Here is a 22,792-nt window from a genome sequence, read left to right as displayed (position 1 = left end):
AAGAATTCAATAAAAATCTGAGCAAAATAATATAAAAAGACAATTTATAGAAGCAGACATAACAGTAGAAAATATGCATGTGTCAGATAATCTGCCTTCCTTGTGATCATGGATTTTGTGAATAATCAGCCTCCCTCATGACCATGGATTTTGCAGAAAAATAAAATATCAAATGGTAAAGCTGGTAAACAAACACAGATTACTTGGTGATAGTTGGAGTAAGAGTGTACACTTCCACAGACTTGGTAGAAGTGCAAAAATTTCAAACATTATTGGTAATTAGTTTAGTAACATTTATCAAAGATTTGAAGTCATTAGATCCAGTGAATACAGAAGTAAGAGTCTCTCTTACAGAAATACTAAATAATATTCAGATTTGTTCATTGTGTAGCATTATCTACAAGAAAGTTAACTGAAGTCAACTTAATGTTCCAATATGGGTGAATAGTTAAGTAAACTATGACTGCTTTACATCATAGTGTTCAGCTATATTAAACTGAATGATGCAGATCCATACTCAGCAGCATTCAAGGGTGTTCACATAATTATGAGTGCTTTCTTGAATGAAAAAGCAAGTTGAAGAAAAAGAATGATCACATTGGTTAAGATTGATATGTAATTATATCTAAATATTAGGATTTGATGAAATAAAAAGGTAGAAATGGGACAATTTTACTTTCTTTTGTTTTTCTGGAACTAAGATATCTCTCTTTGTGTATTTTAAAACATGACTATATGTTTGTGTTTTTTAATTTTTTTCATAGTAAAGATTTACTTATTGGTGGTAGTTAGTAGAAGTCAGTAAATATTGATCCCCAAAGAAGAATTCAGTTATTTATCAGCTTACTGGTCGATAGAGAGCTGAATGAAACTGAAACAATTGATTGCTGGGAGGATAAACTGAAGTCACTTCTGTTTCTTGGGAAGTGAAGCGATGGCCAGCTGACATATGGCTTTTGCAGTTCCACCAACTGTGAGAATCACAGTAGCTCTATACAGGAGGGTGAAACTACCCCACACTTTAGTTGCTCTAGAATTCCAGCATCCTCCTGAAATAGTGCTTGTTTCTCTGGAAATTTATTTGCAAACTGCCTGCATGAAGCAGTACTTCTGGTCTTCTCAGCAATTTGATGAAGAACCAGAAGGAGCATCTGGCTTGGTATTGGCCACTGACCATGACAACTAAATACTGGGAATGAATATTGCCACACCAGGACCAGAACTATCATCTCAAAAGTTAGCTCTATGTTTAAAATTGACTTTTTAGTATTGGTTCCAACATTTCTATTAGATTGATGCAAGGGATGTTCATCTTAGCCCAGTATTCCATGCATTTGCAACTGGAGAAAGAGCATTGCCATTGTATCACCAGGAGAAAACTTGGGGAGGAGTGCTTCACTGGATTGTTTGAAAGCTAGAGGTGGAGCAGACAGCACATATCACTTAACACTTTAGATAGCAGTCAGAATTTGCTACCAATACAGAAATAAGTAAATGTTACTAATGTTTCTCATTTAATAAATAAATAAATTGAGATAATTTTATATAAAAGTAATGTTTGAATCTTGGAAGTTCATTTCTTCTATAACATAAGTTTTATTGGTATAAATGAATAAAAAGCATATCTTTATTTTCTCTCAATTCTTCTAGGTCTTGGACCTATGTTTTTGCTCCTTATGGTAATGATTTGTTTCCTTATAAAGCCCAAGTTTGCACCAAACAGGACTCTTCTGATTCAATCTTGTTCCCAATTTACCATCTACTGTTCCATCAGCTAAGTAATCCTTTCTGGGTCTCTATTCCAGTCAGGAAGGACACTCCCATATGAAAATAACGTGGCGGGTGTGCTGGGACATGCTTCATGGAAGAATGCACTGACAAGGTCTTCTGGCACAGATGGAGCAAAGATCTACTACCTGAAGAGAATACAAACCTAAATCACAAGCTTGGACACACATGGAGTATATGTATCCGTAAAACCATTCCAACAATCAAGATAATGAAGATACCTGTCACCCCAAGTTCCTTCACTCACCTTTGTAATCCCTCTTTCTGTTCCTCTCCACCCTTATCTCCCCACGCTTAGGCAATGCTTTCTGTCCCTGTAGATGATTGCATTTCCTAGAATTTTATGTGGATGGGAAATACAGTATGTACTCTTTTCTTCTTCCATTCAGCTTCAAAGTGTTAAGATTCATCCATATTTTATCATGTTTCAATAGTTGATTCTTTTATTACTGAATAAATTCTATTTTATGGGTCTATGATAATTTTCATTTCACTTGTGGATAGTTCCCCCCACCCAGGGTTTTGTAATACAAATAAAGCTAGTCTAAACATTTGTGTATATATTTATGAGGATATATGTTCTCATTTCTCTTAGGTAAATATCTAAGGGTGGAATGGCTAAATCATATTGAAGCTATACATTTTGCATTTTGGGAAGCTACCAAATCATTTTCGAAAGTAGCTGTACCATTTGACATCTTCACCGGCAATGAAGTTACCCTACATTTTCTCCAGCACTAGTTATGGAGAATCTTCTTAATTTTAGCCATCCCCACAGACAGAAAATGGTATTTAATTGTGCTTTAAATGTGCATTTCCCAAATGACTAATGATGTTGAGTATCTTTTCATGTCTTTACTTGGCATTCACCTATATTCTTTGGGAAAGTGCCTATACAAATCTATCAAATCTGTCCAAAAATAGTTTACATAAAAATGTAAAGAATTTAAAGAATTTCTGTCAAGCCCCAATTTGTTCTGTGTTGTGATGTGACTCAGGCCATAATCTAGACAAGAGACACATTTTAATGTTTCTCCAACAAAAACTAAGAATTTCCCATTTGTCAACATAGACTAGTCGATAGTAATTAGAACTCTGTTCTTAGCAACAGGTTTGGGGACATGGACCTGTAAAGAGCTGGACAAGCTTTCATGGATGAGAACTAGGAAAGGAGGCTATGCATAATGTAACAGCAGGGATGGGTCATCGACCTGGGGAGCTCTCATCTGTTCTATACCAATCCTGTTTTACTATTGCTTCTTATTTAAATTTATTCTTTTCATTATATCTATAAAAGAATGATGGAACTATATGCAGACAAGCTGAAGTTTAGGGAGAACCATCAAATAGCTCATGTGTTTATAGCCACATTCTTCCTAAGTAAAAAATGCTTAGTGTAGAAAAACAGTTAGCAGAGAGTGTGGGCTGGAGAATGGGGATGCAGTTAAATGTGTGAGTCCTGTGAGAATTTGGGATATCTGGTCAAAAAATCACTCTGTATCATTCATACACAGGTGACTGTATGTGGGGGGATTCATGTGTATGTGCCTTTGTTCTTGTGTATGGGTGTGTGGGCAGGTAAAAGCTGTTGGACTAAAGCAGCAAAGATCTTAATGCCTACACAGAAATAGTGTATTAAAAACATTTAGAATATTAAGAGTTTGAAACTTTATTTGTCTGAATATGTTGCATGTTCCATTTTTTTCTGCCTTTGAAAAACATTAATTTCTTTTTTAATTTTATTTTAATTGTTGTTCAAGTACAGTTTTCTATCCTTTACTCCCATCCCAGCCCACCCTCCCCAACCCTTCCCAGCTCCCTCCCATTTCCACCCCCCTCTAGTTTTTGTCCATGTATCCTTATATTTGTTCCTGTAAACCCTTCCCCTTTTCCCCTGAAATTCCCTCCCCTCTCCCCTCTGGTCACTGTCAGCTTGTTCTCTATTTCAGTATCTTAGGTTATATTTTGCTTGTTTGTTTGTTTTGTTGTTTAGGTTCCTGTTGAAGGTGAGATCATATGGTATTTGTCTTTCAGCACTTGGCTTATTTTGTTTAGCATAATGCTTTCCAATTCCATCCATGAAAAAAACCATGGTACATTTACAGAATGGAATTCTATGCAGCAGAAAGCAAGAAGGAGCTCCTACCCTTTGTGACAGCATGAAAAACATTACTTTCATGGGAACCATTGTTGAACTCTATTGTTGGTTGTGAATGTTTAAAATCAAGTTGAAATGTTGCAGTTTTAAAAGCTTTTGAATGACATAATGGGGTAAACAATGCAAACCTGAAATATAACAGGGTCAAACTAATTCTGATTATTTGACAATAAATTCACAGCAAGTTTTCTATGCTATTTAGTTTATTTTTGGCCTCTTTGCATAAAGATTCTACCTTAAAGCTGTTTTCCTGGAATGTATCAAAATGAGATTTCAGTTGTAACCAGTAGAAGGTGAAGTAACATTAGTTACTAGAATGTGATTGCTCTGTGTGTGAACAGTAAGCAAATAAAATAACCCAGTATTCATGTCTTCATGTATTTTGTTACATTATGTTCATCCTTAATGAACACAGCTAAGGGGTTTTTTTGTTTGTTTGTTTGTTTTTGTTTGTTTGTTGTACCAGCACTCAGCCATTTGAATATGCTTCTCAGCAAAGAGACAGCAGCGGACAAAGCTAAGTTACTAAAGTCAGGATGTAAAAAATACCAAACATTCCCTTAAAAAACAATCGTACACAGGGGTGAAAGGTCTGCTGCAGTCAGATTAAATGATAAATGACAAGTACTGGTATTAGGCTGACACAATTTTGAAGCTTACCTATTGACCTTTGTTTTGTGTTATTTACTTATTCTAGATTTCCATAAATATATTTATCATTTAAATAAAATGACACTTGAAAAACTTTTGTGGAAATTGCTTCTGAGCTAGTTACCACAATGGATAATGTAATCAGTAACATGGATTTTTGATCCAACTACTGAAAACAATTCAAACCAATCTATTCATCAGTATTTAACATGAGAAAAAGAAATTGTCATTGCAAATATTTTGATGTGACATTTGTAAAAAACCAATATACATTATAACTTTTATGACTCCAAAATAAGAAGAAATAAACACGTATATACAAATAATACCAAACATTTCTTTTTAAACAAGTGAAAGTAAAATTTAAATAAAAGGCAACAATACCTATTTTCCCCTCTAATTTTTAATATTGTGGTGGGATAATAGCAAATTAATAAGACAAACAAGAGGAACTGGAGTTATTATAATATGTAGATAATATGGTTCCTTAAAAAGTAAGGCTCCCTTTGTGTCCTTTTAACACCACCATCCCGCCATAAATCTGACCACTCTTGTATCCTCTCTCACTTTAGATTTGTTCCTAGACAGTTTCTGGACTTTCTATAAATGCAAACACTCTTCAGTTCCATTTTGAATCCAGCTTTTTTACTCAATGTTATGCCTGCGAAGTCATTCATATTATTTTGTGTATCAATAGTTCATTATTTCAGTTACTATGTACTATTACAGTTTGAATAGATGTGTCAATTCTAGTATTACTATACTTCTATTTTGTTTCTGTGGCATGTGTGGGGGCTACTATATTAAATCTTCTGTGACTACACCTGGACATTTCCTCTGTGGACCTAAGCAATAATTTCTGTTGGATATATACTCAGGAGTGAACTGACTTTGTCACAGGGCATTGTTTACATGTTTATCTTTATAAGTACTGCCAAATAGTTGCCAAAGTTTAAAAATTTTACAGTCCCATTATCAACAATTGTGTGTCAGTCATTTTAATTTTTTAATTTAATCTCTTCAGTTTTAGCCATTCTGGTATGTGTTTCATGGTATAACATTTTGGTTTTAATTTGCATTCCACAAGCAGTAATGATGTTGAACACTTTTTTCAAGGTTTATTGATCATTTGGATATTCTTTTTTGTGAAGTGCCTGTTCAAATTGAACACTTTCTCATTAATAGTAAAATATATATTTTTAAAAGATAAGCAGGAAAGCTACAGCTTCTCCCAAGAAGTAATAAGAGATCAGAAGTAGTTACTAAAAAACAACAACAACAACAACAACAACAACAACAAAAACCAAAGTCTGCTATACTGAATAACATACCAGCTAGGAATTTGACACGTAATTCTCTTAAATTAACTACAGCTTTTCAGATTGATAACCCCCTTATTCATCTGACATGAATTTCTACTTGAAATAATTAAATTTCTTCCCTGAGACCTATACCTTAATTAATATAAGGCTTACATTGAAATTTAACTTGAACCAAATTCACTAAAAACAATGTGCACTTAGCTCTCTTACAAAGGAAAAGATATATAATTTGTGGGTCAAGAGAACCCTGCCCTTTGTTCTAGTTGAGCCTTGCTCCACCCTTCCCAAGAGGTATACATGTCTGCCTTCAGTGACAAAAACTTCGTTGAAAAGGTTTCCACACTTCCAAGAAGATGGATTCTTCTTGCATTGTAGGTAAACCCACAGGACTGTTTTTGCATTATGGCCACTTCTCTGCACGCCTGCGACGTGACTCTAGCCACTAAACACTCACTACATGTTGACTACCTTCTGCCTACCTACAATATTTCAAGTATATAAGTCAAAGAAATGAGAAAAATTGTCGTCATTTTACTAACAGCTAGTAGAAAAACTAATCCAGTTGCTACTCATTTTGGACAATAACAAGGCAAGTGGTTCTCTTGAAGAGAACAATGGGAAGACTGCTGCACTTTGAACAACTGAACCATTTACACTATTTACATGTATTATTTTCATAAATTTTGTAATATATTAAGTTTTTAATAAACTGAACCAGAAATAGATTCCACTGGAAACATTCAAGTTGGTGCCAGTGGTTTCTGTTATTACTTGGCAGATAAAAGCTTGACTAATCATCAGGCTGATGAGGACCAAAGGCCTGTGAGGAAACAGCTTTTTCATGTGACTAGAATAGTCAGAAGAGCGGCTCCCAACTGGACTTCTGCCCTACATATCACGTCCTTATTATATGGTGCCCTTACCATATGAGGAAAGAAACCAGCCTTTCATCAGAGAAAGACACTTTATTTTTAACTCAATGAAGTAAGTTATTCAAATGGCACATCCAGGATGAGTAGAGAAACTGAGAAACAAAAATAGGAACTTAACTTCTTAGCAGCACAAATAGTCAACAAGACTTCCTCAACTCCATACAGAGTCTCCTCTGTGTAACTGACCTCACATGTGTAACTGACCGTAACAATATGGTACTGATAAAGCCCTTCTTTCTTTTAACACTGAATTTTAAATTTCTTCATTCAATATTCAGACTGTCTCTGTTATGTATTGAAGAAAGTGTTAAAGAGTTAAGAAGCCATTAGTAGGTTACACTGTAGTTGGAAGAAAGGAACATACAATGCATTTTGTGATATAATACGAGTTGTGTTCTGGAGGGGGCAAATAGATTCAGACAAATTAGGCTACAAGGGCTTTCTGTGAAGGGAAACTTTTTAAGAGAATCATGAATAGCAAGAATGATAACCCCCTTATTCATCTGATATGATGAACACATATCAGGAAGAGAATATGTACTTGGCCAAGGAGATAGCATTTGAGCTGGGTTTTCAATGGCTCTAAATGGAAGGTCTATATGCTGTGCCACTAGACATCAGGTGCAAAGAAAGCAGATGCTGAGATAAAAATATCATGCGTGGAGTTTATTAGGGAGTGTTATGGGATCAACACCCTTGTGGAAAGAGAAGGCAGGTGGATTGAGCAGAGGGGATTAGGGAGTTTCAGTGCAGTTAGGCAGTGGTCTTGGCCAATTACAGGCTGTGGGGGATGCTCTGAAGCTGGGCTGACCCTTCAGAGGTGAAGTGAGAAGTCTTAGCCTTTATACCTTCATGCCTACCAGTCATTGGACCCCAGAATGGGGGAGAAAACTTGGGCTAAATGACCAATTTCAACAATTTCAAGAATGACCCTAAAATCTCAATTTATCAAACATTGATATTTCGAGCCCTGGCTGGCATAGCTCAGTGGATTGAGCGCGGGCTGCGAACCAAAGTGTCGCAGGTTCGATTCCCAGTCAGGCCACATACCTGGGTTGCAGCGCTTGACCCCCAGCAACCGCACATCATGTCTTTCTCTCTCATCTCCCTCCCTTCTCTCTCTAAAAAAATAAAAATAAAATAAAATCTTTAAAAAAAAACATTGATACTTGTCAATAGAGGAGATGACTGAATCAATTTGCCATCTTTCACCCTGGAATTCTCTGTCTTCCAGAGGTTTGGTTTCTTTGTGTCCACAACATATTCTTTGTTCAACTAGTTATCGCTACAGTTGTAGTTTAATTTCACTCATCAGGAGCATAAGAATCAGAAGTCCTTACAGAAAAAAAAACCTGGTTTGTACTATTTTCCTTAAAAGGCAGTTATTGTTATGGGGAGCACCTGAGATATGATAGTTTCTACATACAGCTTCTTTAAGAGGGAAAAAGTCCATTGAATCTGGCTGCTGTGAAAAGGCAGTGATACAAAAAAATAACTATCCTACATTTACACGGTGGAATACAAACAACATAAAGAAAGAAGGAGCTCCTACCCTTTGTGACAGCGTGGATGGAACTGGAGAGCATTATGCTAAGTGAAATAAGCCAGGTGGTGAAAGAAAAATACCATGTGAGGTTTCACCTTTAAGTGGAACCTAATCAACAAAACAAACAAGCAAGCAAAATATAACCAGAGGCATTGAAATTAAGAACAATCTGACAGTAACCAGATGGGAAGTGGGAGTGGATAATGGGGGGAAAGGACGGAAGAGTTTTCAGGAACAACTATAAAGACATATGGACAAAACCAAGGTGGGGTGGATTCAGGGGAGGGAGGTGGGGATGGCTGGGGTTGGGGGCATGGTGGAAGGGAAATGCAGACAACTATACTTAAACAACAGTACAATTAAAAAAATTTTCTAAGTAGGAAAAAAAATGAAAGAAAAGAAACTAGCCTTACCAATTCTCTCCAATCTAGGATGCTTGCTTACCTCCATTTATTGAGAAAATATGAGATGAGTAACCTCAAGGAGACCATGCCTTCATCTGCTTAAAGTACACTAAGGCTATCAATAAATAGGTGTGTGGTTTGTAATGTGTAGTCACAGGATCAGCACCATCACCATCACCTAGAAATCGTTCAAAATGCAAATACTCAGGCCCTGCCACAGCCCTGCTGGATCAGAAAAACTGGGGCTGAAGCCATTCAATCTGGCTTTTTTAAAAAAAGATTTTATTTATTTACTTTTAGAGAGAGGGGAAGGGAATAGGAGAATCATCGATCTGAGAGAGAAATATTGATCAGTTGCTCTTGTACGTGCCCCCAAGCGGGGACCGAAACCACAACCCAGGTGTGCACTCCAGTCGGCCAGTGATACTTCACTTTGCAAAACGATGTCCAACCAAGTGAGCCATACCAGTCAGGCCATCATTGAATCTGTTCCAACAAGCCCTTCAGATGGTTCTGATGCATGGGACTTAATTTACTGCAGGTGATAAGTACCCTAAGTCAAATTTCTAAAGGGGCCATACTTTTTATTCTTTTTTTAAAAATTTCAAAAGTAACAATTTTATTCTGGTTTGAAATGATTTCATAAACATGGGAGAAATATTTAAAAAGTATAAGAGAATTAAAATTCTGTTGCATGTATAGTACTACTGTAAACATTTTAGTGTATTTCTTTTCAGATATGCTTCATGCATGTTTTATTTATAGAAAATATGATGCTATACTTCTTTTGTAACCCAATCATTGATTTAATAATCTATTTAGCCAAGTACAAGTAGACATAACAAGAATAACTCTGATGATGCAGCCTATGGTTACAAATGAACTTACCTTTACTCTGAACCCACCCACGGATGACTACTAGTAGGGAGTCAAGACTTTTAAAGTATTTCCCTTCCTGAAGATCTATAAGTTCAGAACTCTGGTTTTTTAAAAAAGGGCACATATTTAAAAGCAAGCGATTTTTATGTTGTACGAAGCAGTTATAACATTTATACAAGCACGATGCCAATTTAATAAAGCTAAATGTTTGGGGACACAATAGCATGTAAAGTATTGGTTTTAGCTTCTACTTGTGAGTATTATCTGCTTTAAGTTTCCCCTTAGCAGCTCCTCCATCCTGTTCTCCTAAATTATTAGGAAAGAAATGTCCAGGTAGAGAAAGTGTCCTTTCTTTAATGCAAGACTGCAAGGAGTGTATGAGCTTGAATAAGAAAAGACAGTAGCAAATGATTAACATTAGTGTTACCGGTACTTTGCAGTGATTCTGTACAACATCGTCCAGATCTGTGGTGCCTAGCACATGGTGCTGGCTTTCAAGTCAGGCAGACTTGGGAAGGAATCTTCTCTGGCATTTGCTAGCTTTGTGGCTTGTGGTGTTACTTTGAGCAAATTACTTAACCTTTAAAGCCTTCTTCTCCTCACCTGAGGAAAAAAAGATAATAATGTAACTACCTTGCAAGGTTAATTTGAGAACTGAATAATATGTTAAGTGAAATATTTAATTTGGAAATTTTCCTGGTTTAAAAAAATGACAAAATTTCTGCAGACATGAGAAGCAAATGACCTGTGTTTACAGTTGAGTTTTGGTAAATATTTCTGTTCTTTCCACTTCTCTACCTCCATGTGAACTTGAAGGTGAATAGGTCAACTTTCAAGATGAAATGTGAATTTGACAAAGACTTCCTCCTGAGTCCCCAGCCTCTGCTTCCTTACCCCCTTTGCTATTGTAGCTGACCCTGCCTCACTCTCAGGGTTCTATTTGGTTTCTCCTCATCCCTTTTAGGCCAAGTCTGGAAGCATCTGCCAAGAGCTAATACACTTACTTACACTAATTAAGCTGAAACACTGTATGTTTTGTTCTTCAGCAAGCTTTACATTCAGTGATAACTTTCATTTCAAATTATACAATGAGTCCGAAGCAGAACATGACAAAGTAGTAGAACTAGATGCAGATTTAGGGAGCATGGCTCTGCTTCCTACAGTGGACAAAGGTCACTATGACTGTGGGAAAGTGACCAAGGCTCAGTGAATTTCAGTTTCCCTGGCCCCACATTTGTTCCTTAATGATTTCTGGGAGCTCCTGGCTGGAAGAGCTGGTGTCCTTCCTCACCAGCCTATCCCAGAAGCAGGAACCTTCTCCCTTGGCATAGGTGCTCTTCTCTCTGTCCAGCCCTCCTCCTTCTGCCGGCCCCAACCAAGGGCAGGCTGGCTCAGTCCTGTTGCTTCTAACCTGCACCTGGCACTTCCTTCCACCAGGAAGTATCCATCCAGATTTCTGGTAACTCTAACTTTTTAGATACATTTCAATTTATTATTCTGGTTGGCAAAATTCACATACTTAAAAATTTAATTATGAAAACATGTTGTAAAACTTCTCCCACTCTGTCTTCCTTCCTTAGTTTCTCTTTCTTCACTCCCCCAATACAAGTAATCATTGCAATTTATTTCTTATATATCTTTTACTTATTCATACATAAATGAGGTCAAATATAAATCTCATATTATAATTTCAAATATAGAATTTTAAACACACTTCTACAACTTGCTTACTTTTTATACTCTTTTACTTTAAATTTTGACTTTTTTTATGGAAAGAGCAACCCTCATGCTTTACTCCAGCTGAATAGTGTTCCTTTGTTTGACTCCACATTATCAGTCTCAAATTAGAAGAATTTGGGTGGTTTCCTGTCTTTTGATATTACAGATAATGTTGCAATGAATAGTAGTGTATTTACATAAGTCATTTCACACATATGCAAGTATTTTTCCTAGGATACATTTCCAAACCTAGAATGGATGGATCGCAGGCTATATGCATCTATAATTTTGACAGAGCACCAAAATTCCTCCACAGTGCTTTGGAAAATTTTAAGAGCATCCCTCCCCAAAATCTCTGCAAGAATTTTTTAAAATCAAACTTTGGGCTTTTACATACCTGATAGTTTATAAATGTCATGTTCTTCACTCAAAATTTGTACTTTCATTATTATGAGTGAGGTGGAATTTGTTTTCATTTTTTTCCTCTGCAAACTATTTGTTCATATATTTTAGTTATATTTCTATTTTTGTCACCTATAATAAATATTCAGTGTGTGATGATATTTTCATATCATGCAATGCAAATTATTCTTAGTATTTCACATTGTTTCTATCAATTTCTAGCAAATAAGAAAATCACTGGAATAATGTCCTATTGTCTAGAAAAGTATGATTACAGTGGAAACATATTTTATTATATTTACCCACCTAACTTTTATGAAAATACACCCATTTGAAAAACCAATGATGAAATATTAATAAATAGATTTTAACTCATAAAAATTTAAGAGGGATAGAAAATGTAAATTTTCTAAAATAAAAACATTACTAAAATAAAAACATTTGCCAATGTCCATAATCTTAAGGTACAGATATATGTATACACACAAAACCAGAACTATGCTACCATGTCATGACAAAAAGAATTGATAATGTCTGGAGAAGTCCTTCCATACCTCCACCTACCTTATCCTTTTAAAGCCTGCAGTTGCCTCTTGCTTCACATGGTTCAAGGGTCCATTTCTTGTTTGCTCGGCTTTCCTGTGAGTTGGAACACAAAGAATAGACACCGGTTGATTTCCACATGGACAATAGTCCAGGCACAGCTGCTGTATTCCTGGTTTTCCAGGTAATCACGAATCCTTTGGAAGTACATTTTAGCCTGTAACCTAAGGTTGTCACTACCTACGGTGTCACTTTCCTGATCTGCTTGCAGTTCCATGAACGTTTCTAGGTATTCTAGTTGTTGATGAAGTTCAATAAGGAACTTCTTCATCTGACTTTCCTCCCAAAGAAATACTTGTCCCAAAGAGATTGAAGATCTGCTGAAGTGTTTCATGAAGAATGGTCAGTGCATATCCTTTCCCGTGCTGGTCGGGACTTACAGCCTTCGGGGGAAGCAGGAAGTTTTTCCTATGTTGTAGACACTGCTCAACTGATGAGGTTTGCAAATGATTTGAAAGTTTGAAACTTTCTCTGCTCACTCTTCTTTGCTGGAAGAGAACCAGTTTCAGCTCAAGAGAGGAGAGGGTGGAAGAGGCCAGAAGCACCAATGCAATTTCAAAGAAGTGCTTGTTAATCATGGTGAAGGTCTAATATGCCACTTATCTTTCTGCAGACAGTAAAGCCCCAACTCTAGTGAATGTTTGCCTTTCATGCATCTCAGACTATTCTGAAAGGTATTCTCTTTTGTTGGTTTTGTTTTCAAAGCTGTCATTTCTCCAAGTTTACACTTCAAGCTTTTTGGTTCTCTAGTCACAGTGATCATGGGACCTTTCCTCCACTTCCCCCATTTTGGCTTTTTGAGGAAGTAACTGAAAGAACTTGTTTCACTGTATTCTTTCCTTGACATAATTACAGACTGGTCACCTAATAAGATCTTCTATTATTCTCATTATTTGTTACACACACAAAGAACACAATATGCTTTCTAAATATTTAGTTGAGCTTTTTAAACATATTTTACTGAGAGTAATATTTTTTAAAGGGCAGTTTTCCACAGAGTAATGTTTCTCAGAGACTTAGTAGCATCTATATGGCACTTGGGAGCAAAAATTAAAATCCACACAGACTACTAAATTTAAAACTTCAAGTAGAACTATAAATTTGCACAAATGCTTGAACAAATTAATCTTAAAATATGTTCCAGCAATCTTAAGTTGTTTTATATCTTATCCAAGCAGTTTTGTATCTAAGATTCTAGTCTATGTAATGTGAAAGATAAAAATGAGAAAAAGGTCATTAAAATTATTGCTATTGCAGAATGTTAGAAACAGCAGATAGCAGGGGTCCCCAACCTCTGGGCCTCGGACAGCTACTGGTCCAGGCCTGTTAGGAACTGGGCCACACAGCAAGGGGTGATCTTGAATGTAATGCACTTGAATCATCCTGAAACCATCCTATAGTAGGAGCTTAATACATGTATTTACTTGAAGTGAATCCATGTGCTCTACCACAAAGAAATACAACTTGTAACATCTCATATTTGACCATTTTTCTGCAGGCAGTTGGTGTACAAAATTCTAAGTGTTGAAAAGAGATACTCTGAAAATGTAGTCTCATCATCTATACTCTCAGCTCTATGCTATTGTCACTTAGTCTGGTACTAATAAGTTGAAATTAACTGAGCCAGCATGCTCTATGGAGGAGTCCTTCCTTGTACAAAAGTTCAGTTGCACTCATCAAAAGGTTACTAACATTTTGGGTGTGGTGGAATTTGAACGTACAGAGATCCATGAGAGTTAAACTACAGAAATCTCTTACTTAAGCTAACAAGGTAAATAAACTTTAAGCTCATGTCAAGGGGTGGGAGTTGGAAAGAAAATTCCACACCTAACTGAACAGTGACAATTCTGTTCAAAGGAAGGATATATTATGTGCCCATCACTTCAAACTTAACACCTAAGCCTTGCATGCTTTGTCCTGGATATTGTTCTGTAAAGCATATGCTTTTGAGAAGTTTTTAAACTTTTCACTTGATCAAAAATTACCCAATAGTTCTATTAGAGTTACTAGCTATTTGACATCTGCACATAGTGTTCCTCTAATTGGGACAATGGTGTCAGTCAGGCTGACATATGTCTAAATATCTCATTCACATTTTCATAGTGTCTGTGGGTGTGGATGTGGCATGCTGGGGCGGCTGGCAGGTGGAATGAGTAGAGATGTCCCTTCCATGCATACAAGGTTGGCTCATGCACCTGGTGAGCTGCAGGAGGCAGGTGAAGCCTCCAGTGCAAATGATCCAGAATGGAGTGGTGCTGGAGCCAGGCAGTGATGGTTTTTCCAACAAAGAGGAAGATGCCAAAGTGGCTGAGGCTGACTGGGAACTGGGTGGGACAGTAAAAACCTTGTATGCACATACTCTCCTAGGGAACCAGTGATCTTGCACAGTCATTCAGACTATAGGGCTCTGTTCTTTGCCACTGGCTGCTAAAGAAGTTACACATTTAAGGAATGAATGGAGAAAAAGAAGGAAATCATTTTTGTCATTCAAATTATGGAATTCATGTATGGAAGTCATGGAGACCTAGATTAGAGTATTCCCTCTACCATTTACTGGTTTTGTGACTGTGTGCAAATTACTTTTGCCCTCAGTTTTTTCATCTTTAAACTCTAATTTATGAAACATTTTATCCTAGAAAAAAATATAAGCAGTAAAATCTTCAACATTCCTTGTAGCGATATTTTGTCTCACATCTCAGGAGAGGGAAACAAAAGAAAAAAATAAACAAATGGGACTATATCAAACTAAAAAAATGTTTGCACAGCAAAATAAACAGACAACCCAAGGAATGGGAGAACATATTTGCCAACACATGTGATAAATAGTTAATATCCAAAATTTATAAAGAACTTATAAAACTCAACACTGAAAACAACAACAACAACAAGAATATATAATCCAATTAAAAAATGAGCAGAAGACCTGAAGAGACACTTCTTCAAAGAGGGCACAGATGGCCAATAAACAAATGAAAAAGTTCTCAACATCACTAATCATCAAAGAAATGCAAATTAAAACCAGAATGAGATAGCATCTCACACCTGTCAGAATGGCAATCACCAATAAATCAACAAACTACAAGTGTTTATGAGGGTGTGGAGAAAGACGAACCCTTTTGTACTCTTGGTGGGAATGCAGACTGGTACAGCCACTGTGGAAGGCGGTATGCAGTTACCTCAATAAATTAAAAATGGAACTGCCTTGTGACCCAGTGATCCCACTTCTGGAAATTTATCTGAAGAAACCTGAAACATTAATTTGAAAGAACATAAGCACCCCTATGTTCATTGCAGCATTATTTACAAGATTTGGAAGCAGCCCAAGTGACCATCAGTCGATGAATGGGTAAAACAACTATGGGACATTTACAAGATGGAATGCTACTCAGCCATAAAAAAAGAAAATGTTAGCCTTTGTAACAGTGTGGATGGACCAGGACAACATTTTGTTAAGAGAAATAAGTCAGTCAGAGAAAGCCAAATACCATATGATTTCACACATATGTGGCATCTAATGAACAAACTGAACTAACAAGCAATATAGAGACAGATTCATAGATGGAGAGCAGTTTGACAGCTCTGATGGGGAGGTTAGGGGTGAAGAGTTCAAGCAAAAAAGAAAAAGGACTCAGGGACACAGATAACAGTATGGTGATTGCAGATGGGAGAGGGGTGGGTGGAAGTAGAAGAGGATATAAGGGGGATAAATGGAAGTGGAAAAATATACAATAATAAATAACCTATTGAAATACTTTAGAGGATTAGCAGATAAAAAGATTATAAAATCTACTATGGGGCTTAAACTGACATACAACTAATGCATATTAGTTAACTTATACTTAAACTACTAAATCTGTAACATTCCTGGAGATTCAAAGATAAGTAAAATATTTTTACAGATAAAAGTTATGGATAAAAATTGGACATTTTTATTTTCTTGTGACTCTTTTGAGGATAAGTTTAATTGTTCTGGCCTTCTGGAAAGGGTATGATCTCTTTATATCTGAATAGTTTTTATTGTGGTAGCAACTCTAGTAATATTTTTGAAATCTCTCTTTCTCTTTCTCTCCCTCTCCTTCTCCCCTTCCAACTGTCTTTCCCTCCCTTCTTCCTCTCAATCTCTCCCTCCCTCTGAAAAAAAATCTATGGTTGTTTTTAACATACAAAAGAATAATACTCGTTTTGATAACACTCTGCTTAATCATTTGGTCAATGAACTTTTGACCTTGTCTCAACATAAATCTGTAAACTTTTAATGTGGAGCTTCAGGAAAACTTTATTTTTAAGGATAAATAAAAAATAATCTCTAATCTAAAGCTAAGACTTTCACATCATTTTCATCCAGTTTACAAAAATAATGTAAAAATGTGTTGTCCAATATCCACATATCTGGGGATTTTTCCAGATATCTTTCTGTTAGCAGTCTCTAATTTGAATCTGTTGTGGTCAAAGCATATAGTTTTAATTTATTGAGACATTTTATGACTCAGCATATGGTCTATTTTGGTTACTTATTGTTCCATGTAAATTCAAAAGAATTATATTCTGTTTTTGTTGATTGGACAATTTTGTAAATATTAATTAGGCCAAGTTGGTTGACAGTGTTGTTGAAATTTTCTGTCTTCTTTCTGGATTTCTATTTGTTCTATCGACCAAGAGAGAAGCATTGAAATTGCCTACTATAAGTTTGGATTTGTCCATCTTCCTTTTCGGTTCTATCAGTTTTTGCTTCATGTATTCTAAAACTATGTTACTAGATGCATCACTTTCAGGATTATTGTTTCCTTCAATGAATTAACCCTTTTATTTTAAAATGTCCTTTTTTATGTCTGATAATATTCCTTAGTCTGATATCAACTTATGCTATACTCATATAGCACATATACTCATGCTTTCTTTTGATTTGTGTTTGTATAGTATATCCTATTGCTTCCTTTTGCTTTTAACTTATGCATAATTTTTATATTGAAAGTGAGTTTCTTGTATATGGCATATAGTTGTATCTTGTATTTTTCTCCAGTATGAAAATCTTTGCCTTGTAATGGCATGGTTATACCATTTACATTTAATGTGATTATCAAGATGGCTTGGTTCACATTTGCCATTTTACTATTTGTTTTCTAAATGGTTAATGCTGCATTGGACATATGTTCTTTTTCCTTGTTTTGGATTGATTTTTAATGTTATTACACTTTACCTCCACTACTGATTTATAGCTATACTGGGGTTTTTTTTTTTCATTTGTACGGTAGTTTATCTAGGGTTTAAAACACATATTTTTATTTAGCATATTACAGTTTACTTTCAAATAATATTTATACCACATATAGTGTAAAGATATTTCAACAATATCATTTATTTCCACTTCCTTTAATATTTCTTGTATCTCAGGTCTGCCGATGATGTGTTCTCTTGGCTTTTGTTTATCTCAAAAAGTCTTTTGCCTTCTTTTAAAAAATCTTTTCCCCCCCCCCCCCCACCCTAGGCTAAGGCTAAGGGAACGCCCTTGGAACTGTAAGCCAGAAAGGAGACAAAAGCTTATCTCCCTGGCAGGAATGCTGCTTCTGCTGCTTTATTCATAACTGAACCCCAAAAAGCTTGGTCAGTTAGCCAAAGACGGGTAAGATTCCCCAAGGGGGGAACAACCTAAGACAGGCACGATCACTTTGGGAGGCCCCCTCAAAAAAAGGACTTTGGGGGTTGCAGCAAAAGGGGCTGATGGACCCTCACTCCTCGGCTTTGACATAGCCTGAGTTCTTATCATCTGGGAGAAAATCTCCTTATCTCTTGGTTGCCTTAGTTCCCCTGCTTCACCTAAGCCTGAAACAATGACAGGGTTGTGTAGCTTTGTGCTGAAAAGGGTGGGTTCCCCGGGTGATCAGGCCTAAGAAAGAATATGTAAATTACTGTGAAACCTTTGTTTAGAATGCTCTCAGTTGAATGAGAGGGGTCCAAGGAGGAAGTTAGTTTGTTCCTCAGAGTCTTACAGCTCTTCAACCCCAACTCAATAGACCGGCAGAGTTCCTTGTTTTCTATAGTTCCTTACTTCCCCCTGATAAGTACTGTACTTTACCTGAATTATTATGCAAAATGAGCCCAATAAAAGCAGGTATGGATGGTAAATCAGCGCGCTCCCCATAGGGGGGGTGGCCATTTCGTCCCTACTTCCCCACAGAAACTAGTTTGTCTCTGTGCATGTTTTTTTCTCGCGTGTTTTTCGTCGAGCCATCCACAGCGTTCCGTGATCACTGCTGGCCGGTGACCCACACGCAACATTGTCCAGACTCATAAGTCCCTTTTCTTTTATGCTTAATCCCTCCACTTCCTAACCTCCCCTCCCAAGCTTAGCTATTATCCTGCTCTATATCTACAAGTCTGTCTCTATTTTCCTCGTTAGTTCAGTTTGTTCATTAGATTCACATATGAGTGAAATCATATGGTATTTGTCTTTCTCTGACTGGCTTATTTCATTTAGCATGTGGTCTCCAGGTCCATCCATACTGTCACAAAGGGTAACATTTTCTTCTTTTTTATGTCCAAGTAGTATTCTACAATGTAATGTCCCAAGGTTGTTTTCTTCACTAATGGACACTTGGACTGCCTCTGTATCTTGGTGATTGTAAGTAATGCTGCAATGAACATAGGGGTGCTTACGTTCTTTTGAATCAGGGTTTTGGGCTCCTTTGGATATATTCCCAGAAGTGGGATCACTGGGTCATAAGGCAGATCCAATTTTAATTTTTATGAGGTATCTCCATACTGCTTTCCACAGTGGCTGCACCAATCTGCATTTCCACTTACAGTGCAAAAGTGTTCCCCTTTCTCCAGATCCTTGTCAACACTTGTTGTTTGTTGATTTATTAATGATAGCCATTCTGACAAGTGTGAGATATCTCATTCTGGTTTTAATTTGCATTTTTCTGATGACCAAGGATGTTGAACATTTTTTCATATGTTTATTGGCCATTTGTATGTCCTTGGAGAAGTATCTATTTACATTCTTTGCTCATGTTTTTATTGAAATTTTTTGGTGTTGACTTTTATAAGTTCTTTATTAATTTTGGATATTAACCCATTATCAGATGTATTGGCAAATATGTCTTCTTATTCCATGCATTGTCTTTTTATGTTGTTGATGATTTTCTTTGCTATGCAAAACATTTTTAGTTTGATATAGTCACATTTGTTAATTTTTTCTTTTGTTCCCTTGCCTTGGGAGATATATCTGATAAAATATTGCTACAAACAATACCTGAGATTTTGAGGCCTATGTTTTCTTTAAGGATTTTTATGATTTCAGTTCTAACATTTAAATCTTTAATCCATTTTTAATTTATTCTTGTATGTGGTGTAAGAAGGTGATTTGCTTTCATATTTCTTCACATATTGGTCCAATTTGCCAACTCCATTTATTGAATAAACTATCTTTAGCCTATTGTATGCGCTCACTTTATATTAATTGAATATAAAGTTGTGGGTTTATTTCTGGGCTCTCTATTCTGTTTTGTTGATCTGTGTGTATGTTTTTATGCCAGTAACAGACTGTTTTGATTACTATGGCCTTGTACTATAATTTGATATTAGGTAGTATGAATCCTCCTGTAGTAGACCATCCTGCATGGAGTGGGCCCAGTCCCCAGTGGCAAACATCTACTGCAAAATAACTTCCTGAAAGCCACACTAAAACCTACCAAGGACCAGTGTAACAGGTTCAACCACTTTTGCCTTTTCATTTGCAAATATCCCTCTTCTATGATGTGATTATCGGCATCCTCTCCTTTGTTTTCTGTATAAGGTAACCACCTAAAGTGAGTCTGTGCATAGTTAATGAGGACCTTCCTGTAATGTGCCCAATAAGACAATAAAAGCTCATTGGAGCAAGGGCTGAGCCTTTTGCACCCCTTGAGGGAGAAGCTACTCGCCCTTTTCTTCCACAGGATCTGGTAGTCTGTGTGAATTTCTTTTGTTTCAGCTACAATGCTGTGGACCCCATGAGTGGTGGTCTGCGACATCCTCCAACTTTGTTCTTCCTTCTAGGATCACTGTTGCTATGCAGGGCCTTTTGTTATTCCATAAAGACTTTTGAAATATTTATTCTAGTTCTGTGAAATACATAATTGTAATCTTGATAGGAATTGCAATGAATCTTCAGATTGCTTTGGTTAGTGTGGGCATTTTAATGATGTTATTTTTGCTACCCATGAACACAGTATGTGATTCCTCTTATTTGTATCTTCTTCAGTGTCTTACAATTTTCCAAGTAGAGGTATTTTACATCCTTGGTTAGGTTTATTCTTAGGTATTATTTTTTTGAAGGAATTGTAAATGGGATTGTTTTCTTTTTTAAAAATTAGTTTTATTTTTAGAAAGAGGGGAAGGGAGGGAGAAAGGGAGAGAGAGAGAGGAACATGAATGTGAGAGAGTAACATCAATTGGTTGCCTCTTGTACACTCCTTGAATAGAGATCAAATCCACAACACAGGCATATGCCATGACTGGGAATTGATCTGGCGAATCCTTCGCTTGACAGGATAATACTCAACCAACTGGGTGACACCAGTCAGGTGGGATTGTTTTCTTAATTTCCTTTTCTGGTAGTTTGTTATTGGCATATAAAACTGCAACTGATTTGGGGATATTAATTTTGTATCCTGCTACTTTGCTGAATTCATTAATCAGTTCTAGTAGTTTCTTGGTGGAATCTTTGGGGTTGTCTATGTACAGTGTTATGTCATCGGCAAATAAAGACAGTTTTACTTCTTCCTTGCCAATTTGGATGCCTTTTATTTCTCCTTTTGTGATGCTACAGCTAAGACTTCCAGTACTATGTTAAATTAAGAGAGGTGAAAGTGGACATTTCTGTCTTGTTCTCCATCTTAAAGATAACACTTGTAGCTTTTGCCCATTGAGTATGATGCTGTCACTGGGTTTGTCATATATGGTCATTATTATGTTTAGATGGGTTCCCTTTATTCCCACTTTGCTGAGAATTTTTGTCATAAATCAATGCTGAATTTTATCAAATGTGTTTTCTGCATCTATTGACATGACCATGTGGTTTTTATCCTTCATTTTGTTTATGTGGTAAATCACATTTATTGTGTTGCAAATGTACCAACCTTGCATTCATGGAATAAATCCCACTTGATCATGGTGTGTGATCTTTTTGATGCATTGCTGTATTTGTTCTGTTAATATTATGTTGAGGATTTTAACATCTGTATTTACCAGGAATATTGGACTATAATTTTCTATCTTTGTAGTGTCTTTTTCTGGTTCTGGAATTAGGACAATGCTGACTTCATAAAACGAGTTTGGGAGCCTTCTCTCTTAAGTTTTTTGAAATAGTCTATAAGGAGAGGTGTTAACTCTTCTTGAAATGTTTGGTAAAATTTACCTGTGAAGCCATCCAGCCCAGGGTTTTTGTTTTGGGGGAATTTTTTTTTTATTATTACTGCTTCAGTTTCAGTAGGTATACTCCATCTATTCAGATTCTCTGATTCTTTGTGATTTAGTTTTGGAAGATTGTACATTTCTAGGAATTTATCCATTTTCATTCAGGTTGTCCAGTTTGTTGGCATATAGACATTCATAATATTTTCTTACAATCTTTTATATTTCCTTGGTGTCAGTTTTAATTTCTCCTCTTACATCTTTAATTTTATTTATTTGGGTCCTCTCTCTGTGCTTCCTGATGAGTCTGGTTAAAGGTTTGTTAATCTTGTTTATCTTTTCAAAGAACCTACTCTTGGATTCATTGATCTTTTGCATCATTTTTTAAAATTATTTTATTTATTTTTGCTCTGATCTTTATTATTTCCTTCCTTCTACTCATTTTGGGCTTTGTTGGTTGTTCTCTTTCAAGTTCCTTTAAGTGTAAACTTAGATTATTTATTCAAGCTTTTTCTTATTTTTTTGAGATAGGCCTGTAATGCTCTGAATTTCCCTTTTAGGATTGCTTGCCAGTGTCCCACAGGTTTTGGGTTGTTGTGTTGTCATTTTCATTTGTTTCAAGGTATCTTTTGATTTCTTCCTTGATCTCTTTGTTGACCCATTCATTATTTAATAACATGTTTTTCAACTTTCATGTCTTTGTGTGTTTTTCAGTGTTCTTCATGTGATTGATTTCTAGTTTCATAGCATTGTGGTCAGAGAAGATGCTTGATGTGATTTCAATCTTCTTAAATTTATTGAGACTTGTTTTGCATCATAACATATGGTCTATTCTAGAAAACATTCCATGTACACTGGAAGAGTATGAATATGCTGCTGCTTTGGGGTGAAATGCTCTGGTGATATCAATATATCCATATGATCTAGTGTGTCATTTAAGGTCCCAGTCTCTTTGTTGATTTTCTGTCTGGAAAATCTATCCATTGAAATCAAAA

The 22,792-nt window shown here is 36.2% G+C and overlaps 1 protein-coding gene and 1 pseudogene across 1 annotated transcript; both read right to left on the bottom strand.

Annotated features, from left to right (window-relative positions):
• Window positions 1–763: 763 nt before the first annotated feature.
• Window positions 764–1,290, bottom strand: LOC114512356 (annotated as a pseudogene).
• Window positions 1,291–9,580: 8,290 nt separating this feature from the next.
• Window positions 9,581–13,324, bottom strand: IFNE (interferon epsilon). Its single transcript, XM_028506212.2, is given in 3 exon segments — window positions 9,581–10,283; window positions 12,366–12,691; window positions 12,693–13,324. Coding segments are annotated over 2 exon segments (573 nt in total). The 5' UTR covers window positions 12,983–13,324; the 3' UTR covers window positions 9,581–10,283; window positions 12,366–12,408.
• Between the last annotated feature and the right edge of the window lie 9,468 nt (window positions 13,325–22,792).

This window comes from Phyllostomus discolor, chromosome 3 (assembly GCF_004126475.2).
Source record: "Phyllostomus discolor isolate MPI-MPIP mPhyDis1 chromosome 3, mPhyDis1.pri.v3, whole genome shotgun sequence".
NCBI classification, from domain to species: domain Eukaryota; kingdom Metazoa; phylum Chordata; class Mammalia; order Chiroptera; family Phyllostomidae; genus Phyllostomus; species Phyllostomus discolor.
This window is presented reverse-complemented; position numbering and strand designations above follow the sequence as displayed.